A 22,721-nucleotide genomic window follows, 5' to 3' on the forward strand; every position below is an offset into this window, starting at 1 on the left:
TATTCATTTTCATCTTGATGGCTACCACCTGAGAATGCAGCCTTCAGCATTCTAGATATTTTGAAGTGCAGACCTTGTGAAAACATGTATTTTTAAGTCTAATCTTTAAATGATGGAAGGTAGTTAAAACAGCAGCAACACCGTATGGGCCAGACCAAACTCCCTCTGTGGGCTGCTGGCACACACATCTCGTGCTCTGGATCTTACCTTTGCCAGCTACTTTCAGAAGTGTGTGAAAAAAATACTGCCAAAGCCAAAGAGGGCTCTTGTGATCAGAAAGAAGAAATTTGGAGATCATATGGACAAGAACTGGGAAACTGCAGGTACAGGGGAGTCGTAAAACTCGGGTGTCAAGATGAAATTTTAAGAGAACAGGTTTTAAACTACTGGAAACAATCTTTTTATCAGTTCTGCTTTGTTCAAGAAATTGATGAGACTAGTCCTTTTCACAGGACTGACAAGACCGAGATTTGGCAGCATTCCTTTTTCTTATGTGTAAAGACTACAAATTGTACCTGTTTCTCAGTTAGAAATGGTAACTTGTTTTTTGTATGTACATCCAGCTGAGGACACTATAAAAGTCTGTTTATTGATTTCCTTTTCATCACTGAAATCAAGGCAAATAGTATAATCACCTTCCAGTTAAGTGATAGAGCTCCATAATGTCAGACCATCTTTTCTTTTAAATTGTGTTAAAAGCATCAAAAACTAAAAAGGAAAATGTGCATTCTTATTCTGATGTTTCTGGAGGGGGGAGGGAGCGTTGGCTTGACAGGATGAAGCATATGCATGTTTTCCAGTTGGTTTATTGCACTTCATGTACCGTCATACGTGGTTCTCCATTCACATGTGATTTGAGACCTATGCAAACTTTTCTCTATATATACAATTTCCACAAGTAAAGTTCTAAATGTCTTATACACACCACTACAGTATAAACCATAAAGATGTATTTGGTAATCAAAACTTCTCAATAATAGCATTTAAAATTATATATATATATATATATATATATATATATATATATATAGTTTTTTACCCTGGGAGCTGAGCTTTTTCCACAGGGTGATGTCTTTTGCCAAGAAGGGAGAGCAAAATCATAAGCAATGCGAAATCAACATTGTGTTGCTATTTGCTGCACCTACCATCCACTTCTAATCTGACTTAATTCTTCCTCCTTGTCTCCCGCCCCTGGCAATTAGTGCAGCAGAAACACAGACAGGAGAGCACTATGCTTAGGTGAACCAGTTTGATTCAGCATTGAGTACCAGGTATGCATAGAATTTTAAGTCTCTTTATAACAAAGGCATTTCAAATTAATTTTTTATGAAAGAAACCACAGACAAAATTACATGTGTGTACCATATGAATATTTCTAAAAGTGTTGCCTATAAAATGTAATTTTTTTTCTATTTGAGATAAAGATATTAAGGGATTTGTGACAATGTTAAAAAACTACCTTGGGCACTTCTAAAAAGTTCGTGAGTTGAAAAAGTTTTCTGAGTCATTTTTGCTATTATAATTTAGCATTACATTTCATTCTACTAAAAATCATTTGCTAGAAATCCTAAAATAGCTAATTGTTACAAAGGAATAAAGACATTTTATCCCAAACAAGCAAATGAAAAACAACAAAAAACTGGAGAAACCCTGAACTGTCATATAAGATATATAAAAGTGTTATTAGGCTTCAACGGTAAAGAAGATTCTTGATTTGGTAACAAGCAATTTCATTTAAACCTATTGTCTGCTTTCACTGCACTAGAAAATTTAGATCCTATTTATCTAGTATTTTTAATTTTTTTTTTTTTTTTTTAGGAAACCTTAACCACCTCTTTTGTGTATGACCGTACACGTCTTGCCTTTGTGAACAGGGTGCTTCAGCGGCTCCGGGCGGACTCTGTGTGTGTGCAGGTGGCCGCACTAGGGTGTGTGTATCTGCTTTCATGCTATGTTCGTCCTGACACTTTGCCCAAGAAAAACATGCTTAACTACTAAGTACATTTTTACCAACTTCTCGGCTGAAAGCTTAACTTTCAATTGTTTTGTCAAATGATAGTATAAAACCATAGACTTAGCATTTTATCATTCTAAGAATTTGGTAGTTTCATTTTTAATACTATTACAACTTGTATTAAAATGGGATTTGTACTTTTTCCACCTTTTAAAAAGTCCTTTACAACTTTTCCAACATAAAAGGTGACAATATGACATACTTATACATGAAGTACCATTAACTGAAAATGAGATGAGACTGTATTCAGAGGCCTCAGAGAATGTGTAGTGAGTTGCATAGAAATTCATCAATTTAAGTGACACGGTACTGTGATGACTTATAGATTAGCAGCTTGACAAATATCTTCAAATTTTTACAAAATAATACACGAACTGTACGGCAATGAGAATGTTTACAGATAGTAGCACATTAAAGCTCTGTCTACCTAACAGAAACACACGACCCCCCCATCAAATAAACAACTATATTTGAGCCAAACAACTATCTCTATGATGATTAAATTAGCTGCTATCACTATTATATGTAATTCATTTATGTAGATATTCTATGGGAATATATAAATATGGGAGTACTTTGACAGTCTGGTTAATAGCATATTGGTATAGTTATGTCTTTTATAACATGTAACTTTCAGCCCCAAGTTTTAGAACTTTAAAATAAATAAAGTGTAATTTACAAAAATAAGCCATTATTTACAAACATAAAAATTCATCCTGAGAACTTATTATCCAGGAGAACTATTTCACAGAAAAGGAAATTACCAGTATCTGTGAAATAAAAATGTACCTCAAGAGTTAAAGAATTCATATGTGGAGATCAATTTACCTAAGTTGCAGCCAAGAAAAGCATGAAGATATTTAATAAATCTTAAATTGATTTGCATGCAAGAAATGAATGAGATGTAACTTCTCAAATGCCACTGTCATTCTCCCTTAAACTTCTCGTATTAATGGAGTATTCTGGCTGTATTTTGGAAGAGGGTGAGAGAGAAAGAACACCTCAGGAAAACTCAAGGATGCTGTCTCATCTCTCCCTAGGGGTTACAAGAAGAGAGAGGCAGGGTGCATTGTCAATATTAATGGCTTACTTTGGACTGTTCTGAGAAACAGAGCCACTCTACCTTTGGCTTTACCTGGTTGAGCCCCCCACCCCCCACCCCAAAAGGAACACTGGCTGAAACAGTTCAACACTTTATAAAGGAAAAGTGTCTGATTAAAACACAAATGTGAATAAAGACAAAGCCTCATCAGATTCTTTGCTTTATAATGTGACCATAAAATTACCTACTTAACAGAAATTAAAAGAAATGGTTCAACAAAGAATCAAACTGGTTTTTTGGGGTATATCATCACAACGAATCTCTTTACTCTTTACGCTGTGAGCAGAGAGTGATTATTTTGGAGAAGGAAAAATAAGAAAGTGTGGAATTAGTAATGCAAGAGGCTGAAAGGCAAGTGGCAAGAGTAGAAGAATGCCTCAAACCGATGCTACTGTGTTCCCATCTCTACTGGCACCTACCCCCCAAGGTAAAAGGCCAGAATAACCAAAGCCATTTTAACAGTAGTGTGCGCAATTGTCAGCTGACAAACAACATAAAAACAAGTCACGCTATGTTATCTGTGGTCACGTTCTTCAGGGTTAGTCCAGTAACTCAAGACTTTACATTCTTTTGTCTTTATTTGTTTATTTTAATTAAACACGAAAAGGTTAATAAACAGACATAGTCCAGAGTTAGTAGGTTGGTATTATAACATTTATTAAAATAATGCTATGGGTTAATAGAAACAGCAAAGAACCAAAGAATTAAAATGCAAGCTATGTAAAATCCCAACTAAAACCCAAAAGTGTCTAAGGTATTCATTCATTAGCTAACTAAAAGCCCAAGAAAGACAAGACACCCAATATAATAAAGTACTGCAAAACAATTGGCAATTTTCAGTTATCAAAATTGTGGATTCTGCATTTTGTATCCTTTTCTCAATCAAGAAAAAAATTCTTTTTGAATGTTATATAACATACATATAAAACAAGATAGAAAAATACATTATAAACTTGTAACAATGGCTGTAAATACATTATCTTACATGTTTCTCATAGGCAATAGGTTGGTTATGATACATACATAGCATGAAACTACTAAGATAATAAAGAATTGACAAAAATACATGTCAGCTGTACGGTAACATACAAGCGACACTCCCATCTACCCACGCTAAAAAATTACATAATACTGTCAGAAAAGAAGTCTTAAAAACTACATATTTTAATAAGAAATAAATTCAATAAAGAATGATAATACTGAGAACCAAGGCATTCAGAGATTTCAAAAGTCATGCTTTTTTTTCAGTTGATCCAAAATTTTATCAACTAAGTTTTCAAAAGTTTGTTCAGAGCCAACATTACTCATAAATGTCACACATTTATTTCATACATTTACTTTCTTCCCCATAAAAGACCTTTGATAAACATCTAAAATGTCCAGGTATAACGTAGTTGAGATGAAACTGGATCAAATACTGGTATTGTTTTTAAACTACTATCACCTCAAGTGTTTGAGTGTCGCAAATTTATTCAACCAACCAAACAAAATAAAAATCAAAATGGCACAGCATATATTGTAAATAAATCAAAACAACTGTATATGTAACAGAAAGACAAAGCAGTGGCACATTAAACCAACGCTAGCTGAATACAAAACAATGAATGTCTATTGCATAGTAAATAAACTGAAAACGGTTTCCAAGTGAGACAAGATGATGGAGGAGGTCACCACGAAGGTGCTTACTGAGCTTACTGCTGACCTTTGACTGTGAAGCCGTGAAAGGTATGCAAGAGGGAATGAGTTGATGAGCTGGGGATCCACGGCCACTTGATATTTGCCACATCTGGTACTGAGCAGTTAAGGATTATTTAAGTGTTTAGATGTAGTCGGCTCTGTGCACAAATTGCTTCAACTACAAAACTAACTGGATTTCATGAGAAATTGGAAGCTTAAACTCACAGGTAGTTCAGCATTTACATGCACAATGATGCCCGTTTTTTTTTTTTTTTAAGTTTAAAAAAAAAAAAAGGTGTGTGGGGGGTGGGGGCCTCTTAGGTTACTTAAACCACCAAAAAGATATGGACTACCCAAGTGATCTGGTCTGGTAGAAAGAAGTCTGATTAGATTTGGGCCATTAAAAAATACTGTTATCCAGGGTGAAAATCATAAAGATTCATTTTTGTGAAAAAGTTTGCTAAGAATACTATTATCTCCAATTTAATAAGAAAAAATCCAACACACCCCTCCTTCTCTGAATAAAATAAAGTTCTACTTTTGTCTGTAAACTGATGTTCAGATCACACATAATTTTTATCTCAGAACCTTGTGGGCTACTGTTAAATATCACAATAACCAAAAGCACTCGATTATGATTTTAAAAGAATGGTGTTTTAAAACTTACTTGACATTAGAAAAGTTATCAAATTTTTTCACAGTATCAGATTTGGCAAATTTCTATCAAGGTAACGTGGCAAAAATCATATAATTCAAACCATCAACTCATTTGTCTCCCCTCAAATCTTCTTTCACATACTGGGCGGGCGACTGAGTAACATGCATTAACTTGTATTCTGAGGGAGGAGCTGATCTTACAAGACACTTGACTAAATGACCATGAAGGAAAATAAGGCACTTTCTTTTCTTTAGACTTATTCCAATACTTAAAAAATAAAAAAGAAAGACAAAAAGGCTCTTTTGGTCTTTTGTTTCTTGACAACCACCAGAAAAAATCATTTAATGAAATAAAGGGTTTCTTTGTTCTTTTTCTTTTTTTTTTATAACACTTGAAAGTATAAAATGCTACATTTCCAAAAATATATATATTTTTTTCTGCACCAGCACCCTTGTATAGTAAAAGTATCTACTTTTTGTTCATTTGTTTCAATGCACTACACTTTATCTACAATTTCATTACATGTATACAGCAAATAGGCAAGCATGGCTTTTACATCCTTAATGATTTTTTTTTCTATACAGGGAGGTTTTAAAAAAAATATTTGAACAGTTTGCCCAGTAATGTGACACATAATGCATGTACCTTGTTCTCATATACTTTTTAAAGGAGGTTGTAAAATAAAGGTTCAGTAATTTTAACTCAGATATTTATCTTTTTAAAAATAGTGTTGCGGTTTTGTTCTTTGCATTACTTCTCAAAATTCCTTGTTTTTTCTCTCATGGCACACTTCTAATACTTCAAATTTTGGCAGGCAATATAAAAAAGGCTGCAACTTCTGCCCTTTGAGGGCACTGTAGTGACTAAACAGCATATCAAATTTTGAATACTTTTTGAAATCACTTCACCAATGACATCCCTGACCAAAGGTTCATGCATGATGCATCATCACACGGTACATTCAGAGAGCTGTGACTCGCTACGAGAAGGTTCCTAGAAGTCTCTCACAGTAACTGCCTCTGTCACTGAGCAGTTAAGGGCCATGTCTCCCCTTCTGAGGTGAGGCCTTCTTACCGTTCGCTTAGGGTGGGACGTGAGAAGATGATCAGTGCTGTGGGATGAATTGGGCCTTATTGCTTTACTACTATTCAGTGCAGGTTCTAGAACCACTTTCACCCAAACAAAGAAAAACCAAAAGCTGAGTTGGAGGACAACAATTTCTTTGTCTTTTGTTTGGTTAGATGGTAAGACGAACGGACAAAGTGCCTCAGCTCGCTGCACTGACGACAGGCAAGCAAAGGCGATTACCAGTTAACTGATCAGCAGGCAGGCATGGTCAGGTCATCATTGGGTGAAGAGTTCAGAGGTCAGAAGGTCATAGGTTAGTTGCCGGTGGCGGCTGGGTGGTTAGAAACAAAAAACAAAACAAAAAAAAAAAGAAAAGAAAAGATAGAGAAGAGATTAGTTTCAGCTAGTGACGGCTTAATGACAACATGAAAAACTAATCACAACTAATAAAAAAAAAAGCATGTTTAATTCTGACAAACTGATTGACACCATCTACAGAATACAATAAAAATCATGACAGTTCCGTATCATGATTTGAACAAATGAAGGAGAGCCCACTCCCACAAAAAACAAAAACAAAAACAAAAAAACTGGTTAACAAGAAAAAATAGAAATAAAATACAACTAACAACTAACAGTTAGTAGCAGTCAATGAAGGAAACCGGAGAACAGCAGTGGGCAGGTGTGATACACAGGGCCCTGGGCAGTCAGCGCCGTCACCAGCCCCCGACTGCCATTAGGCATTAGTACTCCCTCAGATGCAAGCATTAAAGCAACTATTAATGATGGGTGTGATTATTAATAACTGATGATTAACAGAATGAATCTAAAGAAATTTAAATTTCTATGAACAATTTGGTTCAACATAAACTCTGGGCCAAACAAGGTTTCTTTTGTTCAATAAATGTTTATTGCTTTTTCAATTATTCTATTTACAAACAACATGGAATTTCTTGGCCTTATGATACAAAGCAATACTAAACTGTAGTCTAGCAGTGTAGGCAACATCATGGGAACCAGAAAAAGGCCAGGCCTTTTGCGCTGGCCAACACTTTCCAGTTGAAAATACTATTTTACACATATAGAACACTTATAAAATGCACTTGCATGTAAACACTGTAAAATCCTGCCATTTAAAATTCTATACTCAAAAAGCTCTAAGTACATCAAAAAATAGAAGAAATTTCTAATTGATACCAATAAGGCATTTTAAAACTACAAACAGCTTTCTTTATTCAATTTCAAAGCTAATACTCTGCAAATACAATAAAATCTGACATTTCATATACATTCCTGCTTTATATTTTATATTTTAAAAGAAGCCACCTGTAAATACTATTTTCTTTTGCAAAACAACAAACAGAACAAAAAAAAATTAAAAAATTACAGTAAAACATAAAGTAGTTCTCAAGTGGAAAGTTATCGTCCCCAGTGTCCTCGAGTTGTTCCTTCCTTATAAATCAACCTCTGTCACATTCTGCTTCACCAAACTTGGTCCACTTAACAGTAGTATGATTTTTAAGACTCATTCAACAGCTTAATTATTTCTACTATATTCTGAGGTTTGACAGAATTTTCTGTACTGTTGCCATTGTGACTAAGGCAGAGGAGATGTGAATGAAAAAATATTCAGTGCAAAGGTAGATTCCATGCCACTTCATAAATCATAACCCAGTAGGTATAATGTTCACAGAGTTATTTGAAATGATCTATATAATGGACTGGTTTACTTTCATATAACAAAAATGCTTTCTAGAGTCTATCATTTAGGATAGTTTATAAATACTACAAAAATACTGTATCTTCAATGTGACCAAATCTTCCCTGAATTTCTTAAAATAAGTGGAATTTTATTTAAAACAAAAACTGCTATTCCAAAATTAAAGAAGAAAATAAATACTTAACACAATGTAGTCATACCACTTCATAGGAAGTACTCCCAAAATACAGAATCTTAAAGCATTTTTGATATTACTTTAAATTTTGATTAAAATTGTATTAAGTTTCTTATGCAAATTATGCAAATGATGGTTTTTATAAAATCATCACTCAGAAAAATTCTGATTATGTTTTTGTGTGTGTGGAATATATAAACAAAGCAAATTACCACTTATATATATATACCAGTACACCTAGAATGCATCCTCTGCCAAGTCCTGGCCGCCCACAGTACACACAGGTATGTCAACCGTGCAAAATCACTTACGGTTCATTACAACTAAAAAGTCAGTTGGTCTTTTATAGGCTTCAAATTCAGTTTTGAAATATGTGTAGAAGTGGGTTTATTTTTAGTAAAGAACTAGATATATTTGTCAACCATGCAGTACTCTAAATACTTATATAAGATTACATGGTTATATGTCCAAGGGCTGAGTTTCCTTGCATTAAATGAATGCTTATTCTTCCCTTCAAAAATTAAAAAAAAAAAACAAAAACCTCAAAAACAGAGAAAACAGTAGTATCATAAAATAATTTAAATGAAGGACTTCAGACATCTCCCTTAGACCCCATGAGTGCATACGGTGATAGTAACAGCAGTATACAAGTATTCTGTTATGTAAAGAAAATAAAAAAGGTTGCATTTCGGTTTGCTGACATTGCATTTTGAATAAAAGTGACAAGACTAATAAAAAAACACATATAACTACGAAAGAGCCATGCATGGAATGTGTTGTCATTTCCAAACACTATAAAATCTTCCTAATATTTTCAACTATCTCAAGGTACTGCAGCATTGAGTAGCCAATAATTATTGTGTTAAAACAAAATTATGAGAAATCTCCTAAAAGGGGCAGAAAGGGAAAGATTAATAGAAGAAAAACTACTTTAAAATACTCTTTCAAACTATTTCGGACAGTAACAATGTGGAAAAAAGAAAGCTTCAGATTATTCATGGAATTATCTGGTTTCCTTAAATCTAAAGTGACTTAAAAAAAAAAATTTCCTCCTTCACTAGGAGGCTTGTTCTGCAAGAAGGTGGTACATACACTTGTACATGACACACCTACAAGGTGCTTTATTGTCACCGATCATCACTGAGCTTGGGGTCTATTTATTTTGATCACTGAATAATCACAAGTAATGTATGTATTAGTTAAAAGTCTTCAATTCAAGGCTCTTTAATTATGTATGATGCTAAATAAATATCATCAATGTCTTTGGAAGGTATTTTATTCTGATGTGGACAACAGCTGTGTCCAATATTTATCATCAGTATTCAGGAGAACCATGTGAGGCAGGTAGGTCGTTCATAAGTTCATAGAAGATGTAGGACAGGAGTGTAAATTCCATCACTTTTCCCACTAATTACTAGAGAATCTGATCAACTTAATTAGTAAGTAATAAATGTGCCATAATAGAAGCTTGATAAAAATCTTTTTCTACCTTGCTTCGGATTCTTACCCTGTGATGACAAACTTAGAAAACAATTCAATGTCAATAAACCGAAAATATCACTCCTCAAAAACATAAATAATTTATAATAGGGTCCAAGGGCATATACAGGACACAAATTACAAATGTTGAAAAGGAGAAAAATGAAGACTTATTTTCCAGTCACAGGTTACTCAAAAAGGATATTCAAAGCTGGATTCACGTCTCCACAGAACTTTAAGAGATAGTTTACCTTCAGATAATATATTTTAGCAGCAAATGACAAAAATCAAAGGATCCATTTTGGCAGGAGAATGTAAGAGTAAAAGGGAATTGATTTTCTCATTTATTAAAAAAAAAATCCAACTGCATCAAAGTTATCTTCACAGTCCTTACTTTTGTTGATTTCAGCTGAGTACTTGACATGTACAACCTCATGTTTACACAGTGGCTCAAATATCTTATGAAAAAGGAAAATGGAAACTAAATCTTCAGTTTTCTCCACAAGGACACAGGAGGCATATATTCCTTTACTTCTCTCATTAAAGCACCATCCGCTCAGTTCATTTGCAAAACCAACCCCAAATTTCAGAACAAAGGTAAATTTTAGCAAAAATTACGAATGAAAAATAATTAAGGCGACATCAAAATTTAACAGCTCCCCAAATGGACTAATTTATGTTTTAGTAGGAATAAATCACAGTACATACTTATATAGGATTTAATAAGTTAAAATAGGGAGCAAAAAAAAGGGGGGGGGGTAAGAAAGAAAAGAAAGAAAAGGAAAAAAAAATCCCAACCCTTAAATCTGTCAATTATAACATATCAATTTAGAAAAAGAAAAGAAATGGTGTGCAGGTAAGCAGTTATATTTTTCCATCAGGTGTGGTGTTGCAAATTTTATGGACACCCAACGCATTTCTTATAAACAAGAACTGCAGAACTAAACTAACCTCGGTCTGCGGTCACAATCCTTTGGTAAGGATGGACACGCATATCGTGCCTTCGAACTTTAGTAGCCACCGCACCTAGTTAAATTGCAATTACCAAGACAAAGTTAGAAAACATTCACAAGGGAAAAGAAACATTAACAGCAGGTTTATCAAAATGGATTTCAAATGTTCATTTACTACAAAAGGTTCATTTTAAGAAACACGTTAAGGCACAGTAGTTTTAAAATTAACCATAGTATGTTGTGTATATACGCGTCTATTAATATTGCATTCATTTCAAAATCTTGGCCTTAACCTATTTTATCCATTCATTCACGATCCCAAGTTACAGTATTTCATGAACTCTACTAGATCCAAACATATTTAAGCTTTACTAGTCACATATTCACTGAAGTGCCTTTCTCGCAGCAGGACCACTTAAATAATGCCATGTTTAATACTGACAATTATTTGCTAACCTTAAGACCACTTCCAGAGTTTATCACTTAAAAAGGTTTAAAAGCAATTCTTAAAGCCTACAGATTGTGGTTTTAAACTTTGAGTCAATAAGTATGAACTGCAATGAATTAGGTGATTAGTAAAGCAAACAGTATAGTACACTTAGCAGTCAGTATACTACTGTACACTCCTTTATAAATTACCGTTACTTTGTAAGATTACAGACTAAACCAAATTAATAACATACTTTTACTTTCTATCAGTGTGCAAAAAGTGCAAGTAAGTCACTGACTGCTAGGCTAAGCTTCCCCCCCACCCCCCTGGAGGCTGCTGAGACTAAGCATTTGTTAAATTCAGATCTGATGAGGGTTCAGTTAAGACCGTTCTTGAATTCTTAGCCTTTCGTTGGGAAAGCCATACCTAAAGATAAAAGGAAGGGAATTAAAAATTAGTCATCAATGAAGATTTGATGCTAATACCAATCTCCTCACTACCACCAACACACATGTCTGCATCTGTTTTGAAGGGCACTGCTTATTTTAAAATAATATGATGTGAAACTTGATATATATCATGCATGTTATCTGTGTGCAAATTTATTATAACTTAGCAATTTGAAGTAATTTTCTCAGTTCTCCAAGTGCTCAATGTCATGTTTTACTGCTTAGGTGGCAAAGCGAGCAATAGGATTGATAATGGATTTTGGTCATTTAGTACTCATTATTATTCATTTTATGAATGCCAATTAGGTATCTGTAGATTTTGCTTTTGTCAGTCTAATAATTATTATAAATAAAAATTTCCCAACACAACAAAAAACACATTGCTTAAAATGAGAAACTGCAGTGCCTCTTGCTGTTTCTAAGCAGTAAACTGGTCCATCACCCCTTTTCATTTTAGATAAACTGATCTCAGACAAGTATAATTCCACGAGGCAAAATCAGCAAGATCTTGCACTGAGTGCTGAACAGCAGCTGGTGGCTGAGAGTGCCAGCCCTGCAGGAAGCAACAAACTCCTCGACCAGACGCTGTGCGTGCAGCAGAGAGGAGCTCTGGGGAGAGGAGCAGGCATGGGGCCACAGGGCAGAGCGTTAACAGAAAGGAAAACGTAAACAGGTTACATGTTACATGTTATTTTAAAAATGCTTCAAGAAATGTGCAACAGAAACAAGCTTCTCATAAACAATTCTATAGTATAATTCTGACCTGTGATACTTTATACAATGATGCAGAGATAAACGGAAAACATGTACAATAAAAGGCACCTGAGTGCGGCACACACAGATAACATACAGAGCACTGTGGCTTAATTGTTGAACAGTGAATTCTCAAGTTTAAATCTTAGTGTCCAGGTTCATAAAGACTTTCAAATTTTTATAAATCAATATTAATGCTGGAAAAAAAACCTTAAAAGATCAAAGTCCTCAGAGTCAACAGCATGCAGCACCAAGGTCATACACAATTCAAGGAAAAAAGTATTCAAATTCTGTCTGGTAAAACAAAGGGGCAGCACGGAAACACTCTGTCCCACATTGACTGGTCGTGTTATAACAGCTGCTGTATTCTAGTCCTTCATCCAGCAAGTCAATGGGCTGAAATATCAGGCATGACTGGCATTTCAATCCACTCTATAAAAAAAAGGCATCAGTAATGTCTTTTTCAAGCACACCACTTTTTGTTCATGTAAAACCAAGCGTTCATAGTATGATCTTAATTTTTGCCTCAAATGTGACTCTAAAACAGTGACTTGGTATTTACTTATCAATTCTGTACTACTGAAATCAGGAGTTTCCCTTATGTCTGATATTAACTAGAACTTCAAAAGAGAAAAACTGAGGAAACCTGAAGAATCCAACTAATTTACCTGGTCTCTTTCATATAAAATGTGATCACAAATATTAGAAAACACACAGACAATAACAGCAGTTTTAAAAAAGATCTCAAAATATTTCCACACAGAAATTTAAAATTTAGTTGACAATTAAATAACTCCCTAAGACAAAAGGAATCTAATTGTAGGCAGTGGAGCCAACGGAGGGGACAGGTCTAACTCAGAACGACCACAGTGATGTCAATGGTGAAAAGTATTGTCTGTTTAAAATGTTTACTGATTTACCAAAAGTGAATTTGAGTTACCAAAGAGAATCTGAGCACAAATTTAAGGTGCAATTCTTTAAAAGGGGAGCCATTAAGAGAGGCTGAAATAAAACGAACTTCAGGCTTCTGTCTTCCTAATGGAAACTTGTCTTGACTCTCTAAAACTAATACAATCATTTCAAAGTCTGAGGCACAGAAGTTATGAAGAAAAATACTAGCAGCCACACGGGGAGAACAACTTACCTAATACACCACTAGGTTCAATAGGATACTCAAGGATTGATGTAGCTGGTGCCAACGTGTAGGGGTACTCATAGGGTGTGTAGATCAAACCAGCTTCGGGCCCCGGAGGAACTATTGCAGCAGTCGGGTGAGGAGTTCCGTTTGGCATGACAGCGGTCTGTATCTGTCTGATCAAAGGCATTATGGTAGGGCCAGCTGGCGTAGGGGTACGCAGGGCAGCTGGTGGGAGAACAGGCGCAGGCCCAGTGATAATCCGTGGAGCAGCCTGGGCTGTTGCTGCAAGAGAAAAGGCAAGGGCTGCTACAGTAAGCAAAGAAATGTAGGAGGAAGTATAGAGACAGCAGTATAAAATATGGAAAATGAGAGGGAAGTAGGAAAAAGAAAGGAAAAGCAGGAAAGAAGAAAAATAAAAGGAAATCATTAGTACATGCGCTGATCACACAAAATGCCAAAGCACACTGATCAAATGCAAACAGCTTCCCCTTTCCCAGTGTGATTAAGAATAAATGTGCAAAAATTATCAAGCCACTGTAAAAAAAAAAAAAAAAAAAAAAATCAACAAAAAAAGAATGATACCATTAAAATAGGTTATATTTAGTTCATATATTTGATACATCTATGTTTTTAAGATCTCATGAGACTAAAGGTACATGCAGAAGCACATGAAAACACTCGCATTAAAAGATGTTAAAAAATTTTTGGAATTGGGAGTCCACAGAAATACAGTTTTGGTTTATTTCTAAAGAATAGCTTAAGTTTCAAATTAAAAAAAGAATAATTTTTACTGTATTAACTGACCGACTACTAGTTTTATATGAATTTCCTGCATCTGTAATGAACTTCATAGAAAAGACAATATAAAAAATGTCCCATTCCTAAATATAAGACTATTAATGATCTACTCATTCTCATGAATAAATTAAAGCCAACCATTTTGTAAAGCAACCACTTCTGAACCCACTAAACTGCCTATACTTTGGAAAGTTGGCTAGGACTTTAAAATTCTACTTCTTTTTAAAAAAGCTAGTAATTTAAATGGAGATTATGTTCATTAAAAGACTTGTGAACTTTCAATTGCCTCAAAATATAAAAAAGCAATCCTCTTCAAGTTTATGAAAGCATCCACAGATATATCTAAAAGAAAAATGGGATTAAATATAGTACCACCTACTGCTCTCTGTGAACTCATTCACATATGAAATCAACAGAGAAAAATACTGGAGGGGAACATTAGCAAGCAACGTGAAAGGACAGAATTTGACAGAAGGGTCACTGCTTTCAGATACATTCCAAACTAGCTTTCTAAAAAAAAAGTTTTAAAAAAAAATTGTCTTTTGCATAAATATAACAAAATAAGTTAGAAGCCTTAAATCTGTAGTTAACAGAATAGGAAATTTCCTGAAACTCTTAAATTTAGAAGTTGAGATTTCACCAAAACAATAAAGTGTATAAACCCAAAACTTAGACATGCTGGCATAAAATAAAGGAGAATGTTCCCAATTCATGAAAGCAGTAAAAATGGGACTGTTAGTCCCGTATCAAGTGACAATTACTTCGACTCTTCACTTTGTATAACTGTTCATGTGTTGCGCTGCCAAAAGGAGAAAGGTTTGTGGACTAAACAGCTGATATGGCTATAACCATGGACCTCAGTCTCATTCTTACGTGATTTAATGTTGGCATCTCTGTAGGTGCCATTCAGAATTGCAAGCTCCATCAGCTGCATCTTCTTCAGGCTGTCTTCTCCCTCTGCCTATACGTGGAAAACACAAGAGCAGTAAGCACTTAAGATGGTCCATGTACATCACAGCCATATCTACTCACAAGCCTTAAAATAAGGAATATGTGACTATAGCCATCTGCTTCAATCAGGGGAGAAGAAGAAAAAAAAAAAAAAGACCAGGGAACCAAAAGGTGCTGACACACTGATACAAAGGTACGAGATCTCAACCACCACTAGCTACATTTCTGTGTGGAAATTTTTTATGTAAAGTACACAATGATTTATTAAAGTTTCCCAAAAAGCTTTGCTAAATAGAATAAATAAAAATGTTAATTAAGATTAAATATAGTATATTTATTCTCTCCAGCATCATTTTGTAGCAGATTCAAAACTCAATGTGCTCATTAAAGGGGGAAAAAACCCACCAACAATGCATAAAAAACCAAGCAACCCCCCCTCCCCACCAAACTGGGATTTTAAACATATAATATATGACGGTGGTATTCACTTAGGAGAATTTTCTGTTTAATTTTCTAAAAAGGAAAATTTAATAAAATCACAATCATAAGAATTTCTAAAATTTGAATATATATTCTGCTCTCTTATGCCAACATCTTTCTCTCCCCTCAATTAGTAAATACTATCATCATTCTAAAGCAAATCTATCTCTAGGGCCACCATATGATGCATTGTCCAACCCAGGAGACATTTAAAAGTTCTAAACAACTATGCGACGGTGACAGGCTTAAAAAAACCAGGATTGTCTATGGCCATCAAAATGTTTGGCCATCCCATTTACCTTGGACTTGCCCCACCCTTTCGGTTGACTGTTGTCACCCTTGTTCTAGTCATTATTGGTGTATTATCAAAACTACTACAATATTATGTTATTGGTATCTGTTCTCCAATCAAGCTATACAACAGTAAGATTAACTGCACAAAACACAACTTTTCTTCTTAATGTTCCTTAACATTTTCATGTCTTAAAACCCTTCATAGTTTCTTGCTATCTAAAAATATAAACCATTTAAGCTATCTGTGGATCTGGGACCAAATTATCTTCTCAAGTTAAAGCAATTAGTCTTCTACTATATTTTACACCTATCTTATACTATAAATCAAATCAAATCACTCCATGTTATGCATCTCTGTGCATATTCCTATTTCCCCTATCTTGAATGCTCCTCTGCACTCCACTCTACCCTCCTTCTAAATCCTACCTAATCTCTGCAAACTCCAACCTAACTTCTACCTTCTCAAAGGGCCACCCTGAGATTACACTGTTTCTACCTTGATTTATAGTTTCATGGACATCACCACTACCAAAGTAAGTTCCTTGAGAATAGAGCCTATTTCTTATTTATCACTGCCTATATTCCCATTCACCTTGTCCCACAAGTTATTTTTGCTAGGACTTCCAAATGATTGATACAAAAAATCTTTATTTCCAAATCTCAAATGTCTAAATCCTATAGGATAAGCATTAGCTACAGCAAAAGAAAGCAGTAGATGAAGGTCCATTTACCAAGGTTCTTTCCTGAAGATGGTGGTAGAAGATGGTAGAACTATGTACTACTCACGTATTTTATGCATTATCTAATCCTCAGTACTTAATATTTAAAAACAAAGTAACCCAATGACGCTTTTTTCTGAGCGAATTCAGAAAGGGGCGGGATCAGATGACAAGCTTCTCTGTCCTCCCTTTCTACTGCAACTGTCAATGATACACAGAACTCTGTCCTTGGCACTAGAGCAGCAAAAAGGGTACCATAATTTATAGTAAACAGAACTGCTAAATTGGCTTTTAATAAACCACAAAGAATTAAAAAGATGAGTGAAAACATGAAGACAAAGTTTAAGGTGTCACTGCCAACTTTTCAAAAACCTCCTTCGTAGGAGAAAACAGAAAAGACACCCGAATGCCTGTGGAATTACTATTCCTTGACCCCTATGAACTTGTACAAAGATGACTGAGAAAAAAGTGAAGTAGTAAGATTTCTTTGAAAGCCACAGCAATTACTTGTTAATGATAAAAATAAGTAAGCATCAGCAACAAAAGGGACAAATGAGCAATCCATTATCTAACCCAAACTCCTTAAACTTGTTCCCTGAAAACTAGTGATGTTAAAAACTCAAGTCATCTCAAACTCAAATCTATATATAATAATAGAATACCAGAAGCACAGAAATTATGCAATAGGTATACCTTCTTCACTTTCAACAGTGAAACAATGGTGCATGTCTGAAAATATCAAGTAAGAGACAGAAATAAAGATGGAAGAAGTGATGTGGTCAGAGTGCTGTAGAGGGAAGAGGTACTAGAGCGCATGTTTTCACCCAGCTCTTCTTTTGGATAACAATATAACCACACTCATTAGCTGGTGATGCAGTGTTACCAAAGAGAAAGACGATGGAAGAAATACATGTGTGCACATCAGGGTTCGTGCACGTAGGATGTACATATGTGCCTTTACAGGTGCAGATGTAGTGTCATCAGCAGAGCCCACCCCCCCCACCCCACCCAAGAGGAGACTAAAACCCAGAGCAGCACAGCTCTCACTAGGCAGCAGCAATGGACTTGCCACAATGACCTCGCTGGAGGCCACTGAGATTCACAAGTTATGAATTACAGTATGCACACTGATTACATCACATTATGGCGGGCTACACTACACCTCCTGGCAGAGCACAAAATTTAGCTGTGAAGGCTGTAGTCTCACTCCAGAATAAGCTTCACTCTGGCATCTTCATCACTTCTCCCCACCTCGCCCACCGTTCTGTACTTATGGAGCATGACGCTGTTGTCTCAAGAGTTTGCAGAGTTCATTACAGAATTACTCTAACACAGAAGTGGTTATTTAAACCGTCTTGTCCTGGTTTTGTCAATGAAACTTGACATCATATTCCTGCCTGAATGCTGTTGAAGGGGTATGCCATCTGTCTTTCACATATAACTTCAGATAAGAAAATGTGCTAAGGGGCGCCTGCCTGGGTGGCTCAGTCGGTTAAGCGGCTGCCTTCGGCTCAGGTCATGATCCCGGGGTCTTGGGATCGAGCCCCACATCCAGCTCCCTGCTCAGTGGAGAGCCTGCTTCTCCCTCTCTCTCTGCCTGCCTCTCTGCCTGCTTGTGCTTTCTCTCTCTGTGTCAAATAAATAAATAAAATCTTTAAAAAAAAAAAAAAAAAAAGAAAATGTGCTAATATCTTAGGTAATTTCTACTAAGTTTTTTCTATAGTCCAGAGGCTCTAGAGCTTTTACTAGCCAGGCTTCGTATCAGGAGTTTCTTTGATGTTTCCTCTTCTCGCAAAGATAAAAGCTGATCAAATATGGCATCCTGAAATCATACATCTCAACTCTAGACATTTCTAAAGGCATTTTCGTAGAACTTGCACAGGAACAAACCCCTTATAGAGATGGAACACTGGCTTTTCCTTCTGTAACAAAAGACGCTGTTCTTAACCAACCCAACCTCAGGTCATAAAAGGGTATTTTATAATGCTGAATCAAAGTGGTCATCTAGAACTTTATAAATCCTCATTTCTCAAGTATTTGCTCTATATTTTAAAATCCGAGATATAATTTATATGCAGTGAAATCCTGAGATCTTAAGTGCAACATCCAGTCAGTTTTGATGAATGCACATCAAGTCACAGGATGGTTCAATCAACTCAGAAAGTTCCGTTGTGCCTCTTCTCACGCAAGATCCTCCTCGCCCTCTGCCCCCGGAAACCCTCGATCTGATTTTTATCACCAGTTTGCCTATTCTAGAATTTCACATAACGGAATCATCGAGCATATACTCTTCGTCCCCTCAACATCATTTATGAAACTCTTCCATACTGTTGCAGGGTCAGCAGCACACCTCTTTGACAGCTGAGTAGTACTTCATTTATTTATTTACCCATTGTTCTGCTATAGACACTGGGATGTTTTTGGATATTGTGCATAAAGCCACTGTGAAAATTCTCATACAAGGTATTTTTGTGAATATAGTTTTTTCCCCTCCATTTCTTGAAGACACACCTAGAGGTGGAATTGCTGGGTCATAGGATAAATGAGTATTTCTCTCATAGTTTGTATGAAAAACATTATGTAAAGGTTACTGAAACATTATGAATAACATACCTTTGAAACATAAAAGTTTAAAAAATATAACAAAGACCTGCTAACTTCTCTATAGGTCCATTGCCCCATATCTAAAACCTGTGGCATCAGAAGTATTTTGAGAATTTTTCAGATTTGTATAAAGACAGTATACCAAGGATTACATAACATCCCCGATGGGTCTGGAGGAACACTCCAATAATCCAATCTGTGATAAACATAAAAATACACTAAGTAGGGTAAAGACAGATTATTTTTCTTTTCCTTTCTGAACTTTTTGGGGGTTTACAATTATGGAAGACAGATTATGAACCTGAATAAATAATCTATGCATATATTATAATAAATTACAGCTACAGTATCAGCTATATGTTCAACAGCTGTCAGTGTGACAGAATTAGGTCATGGTTAATCCTAGACTGAGAGTGCAAAGGGATTTATACACTGCTACACCTTAGATGTCAGATTTTCATCATCTAAACATTTATGCTTTATAACACATCTATGGCAATGGTACTGTGTTATCCCTGGGGCCTAGACAGGTTAGGGAGCTTATCCAATGTTGCATATGGTCACACTGCAAAACTGGCTTCCCATCCAGCGTACCTGATCTAAACTCCTTTACCCTCTCTTCTATGTAGTGCCTTTAAGTGGAATTATCTTTTGGATTCATCAAAGACCTCACATAAGAAATGAAGAAAATCATTGTTTATTTGGCAGCTTTAAATTTATAAAGTACACATTAAAAAAAACTCCACTACAGGGCGCCTGGGTGGCTCAGTCGTTAAGCGTCTGCCTTTGGCTCAGGTCATGATCCCGGGGTCCTGGGATCGAGTCCCACATCGGGCTCCCTGCTCGGCGGGAAGCCTGCTTCTCCCTCTCCCACTCCCCCTGCTTGTGTTCCCTCTCTAGCTGTCTCTCTCTCTGTTGAAAAATAAAATCTTTAAAAAAAAAAAAAAAAACTCCACTACAACAATGTAATTAATTACAAAAGAGAACTGAAGCAAATGTATGAACATTTCCAAATCATTATAATGTGACTAGTAAAATAATTTGCCTGTAAGAGAAAAGCCTAAACTCTCCAGCTTAGCAATCAAGGCACTGAACAACTTCTATAAGCAGCCCTATTTGCAAATATTAGTCAAAATCATCTGCCCACTGTTCCCTAGAAGCCCACTTTACTTTTCTGCCCCCAAGTTAGACATGATCCTATCTAGAAGCATCCTCTGCATACTTCTTTTGATAGCCCAGATGACTGTTCCCTCTAGAGTATATTCTTTACTAACCACACCCACACATAATGGTATCATTTTTCTAAATCTATGTTGCTCCTTTTGGGAGACTTAATCATATATAGCAATATATAGCATGTGCTATCTCATTTTTTTCTATTTTTTAATGTAGTTTTAAGGAAATTTCTCATGTGACTTGAATCCATAAATTAACCAATAACCAATTAAACCAGTCTTCTTATAGCTCCCAACGCTTTGCAAAGGTGAACTTATTCATTGACATTAAAAAAAATTGATTCTTTTCTATAAATTTAAAATAATGAGCAGTGGGACGCCTGGGTGGCTCAGTCAGTTAAGTGTCTGCCTTCGGCTCAGGTCATAATCCCCGGGTCCTGGGATGGAGCCCCACATTGGGCTCCCTGCTCAGTGGGGAGTCTGCTTCTCCCTTTTCCTCTGCCCCTCCCCCTGCTTGTGCTCTCTCTCTCTAATAAATAAAATCTTAAAAAGAAATGAGTAGAAAAGGTTTTCCAAACATAAAAGAAAAAGTACATGACTAACTCTTTTAGCTGAACAAGAAATTAGTAGAGAAAAGAGAAAACAGAGAGTGACCAAAGTTTAAAAAAATTTTAATACCAATCATCACCTGTATCTGGTCTGCCAGCTAAAGAAAAGTTTGACAAAGAACATAACTGACTTAAATTTAAATAGAGGATTTTATACAGGAGAGAAACAGAACAGAATCAGTGTTTAAAGGCACATTCTGTTAGTTTGTGAATGGACTGTCTGGGGCTTGAGTATGATTAGAGACCAGTCACGAGCCTGACTTCAGTCCCGGTGACAGGACATGTATTGGACTGGTGTGGAATTAGTAACAGATGGAAAAAATAACTCGAAAGAACGTGACAGCTAGTTGGATGTAACAAATGAGGGAAAGGAGACATTAAAGAATAACATTCAGGTTTTTGGATTAAGCAATCAAGAAGGTGGTGGCTCCATTTAGTAAGAAGGGAAAGGCTGAGGGAAATGGAATCAAGAGTTCTGTTTGGAAATACTAAGTTTGAAAATGCTAATGCCTTGGCTATTTAAACAGCCAAGCAGAGATGTTAGGAACAGAGCTGAATATAAATCTGGGATCTATTTACTCTAACTCATCCGGTAATGCCAGCAGAAAAATTAACCTCCCACACTATTTTAGAATATTATTCTCCAAGATGATGTAGCAATTATTAAGTTCCAAACTGACCTGCTCTAGGCTTTTAGTACTGGGTTTAGGACTCTGTACAGTACTATTTCTTCTTTGTCAGCTGGTTTTGTTAGGCTCTCACAACTGAGATGAACAGTGGAGGGCATTAAAGCAAGACTGAAGAGCCGGTGGAGGGAAGAGGAGATGCTCCTTCCTATGCCAGTTCTTCTCAGGCTCCACACTTCCTTCCCAGCACTTCTAGAACCAGCTTTCTTCTGTCTCACCCATGAGGAATAATAACACCAGCCAACCAGTTTATCTACTCCTCCAAGCTACTATGTTTCCATTATCAGCCAAGAGGCACCATTTTGTCAGAGGTCTCAGTTCCACCTCTGCATAGAACTTTCTCAAAGTGCCTAAGATCTAACAACAGTATCAATCTCTTTTCTCTCCCAGCCCTGGGGTAATAGCTGCTGCCTACAGTTTCTAAATCTGTATTACACCCTGCTCCTTTTGCAGTTTTCAAAACCTGTTTAACCAATTACTTTATTAATTCTCTCCCCTGAAAAACCTAGTGTGGCCTTTATTTTCCTGATATGGAAGTGGCTCCCCATTACTACTTCATAAGGGTCTGAATTTCCCAGACTGGCATTTATGGCCATGCCAACTTCTTCTTTTATGTCACCAACCTCATTTTGTGTCAAAACTTTATGTGGACTCTATGATGATCTACTATTTCTTCAGATTTAAAGGTTCCTTGATTCCACCTTCCTTTCTTTTCCCAGTCTTCAGTGTTTAGTTAAGAGATGGCTAATGAGCACCTACTATGATGTAGATACTGTGCTAAGTCCAATCC

At 35.9% G+C, this 22,721-nt stretch overlaps 1 protein-coding gene across 7 annotated transcripts in view; it reads right to left on the reverse strand.

Moving 5' to 3' along the window:
• Positions 1-3,752: 3,752 nt before the first annotated feature.
• Positions 3,753-22,721, reverse strand: part of QKI (QKI, KH domain containing RNA binding) — a 157,499-nt gene continuing 138,530 nt past the window's right edge. Inside the window, exons 5-8 of one of the 7 annotated variants that reach the window (XR_013441019.1) lie at positions 15,288-15,375; positions 13,623-13,922; positions 10,845-11,702; positions 3,753-6,850 (exon numbers count right to left, since the gene is read on the reverse strand). Coding sequence is in view for 6 of the 7 variants with exons in the window: in XM_036091745.2 (XP_035947638.1) it covers positions 6,834-6,850; positions 10,845-10,919; positions 13,623-13,922; positions 15,288-15,375 (480 nt within the window). In the remaining variant the exon portion in view is untranslated. Of the gene's footprint in view, positions 6,851-7,406; positions 11,703-12,395; positions 12,911-13,622; positions 13,923-15,287; positions 15,376-22,721 lie in introns of those variants that run through there. The other 6 variants (XM_036091745.2, XM_036091744.2, XM_036091743.2 and 3 more) reach the window with 6 other exon arrangements.

The sequence above is a fragment of the Halichoerus grypus genome, chromosome 9, assembly GCF_964656455.1.
Source record: "Halichoerus grypus chromosome 9, mHalGry1.hap1.1, whole genome shotgun sequence".
NCBI classification, from domain to species: Eukaryota; Metazoa; Chordata; class Mammalia; order Carnivora; family Phocidae; genus Halichoerus; species Halichoerus grypus.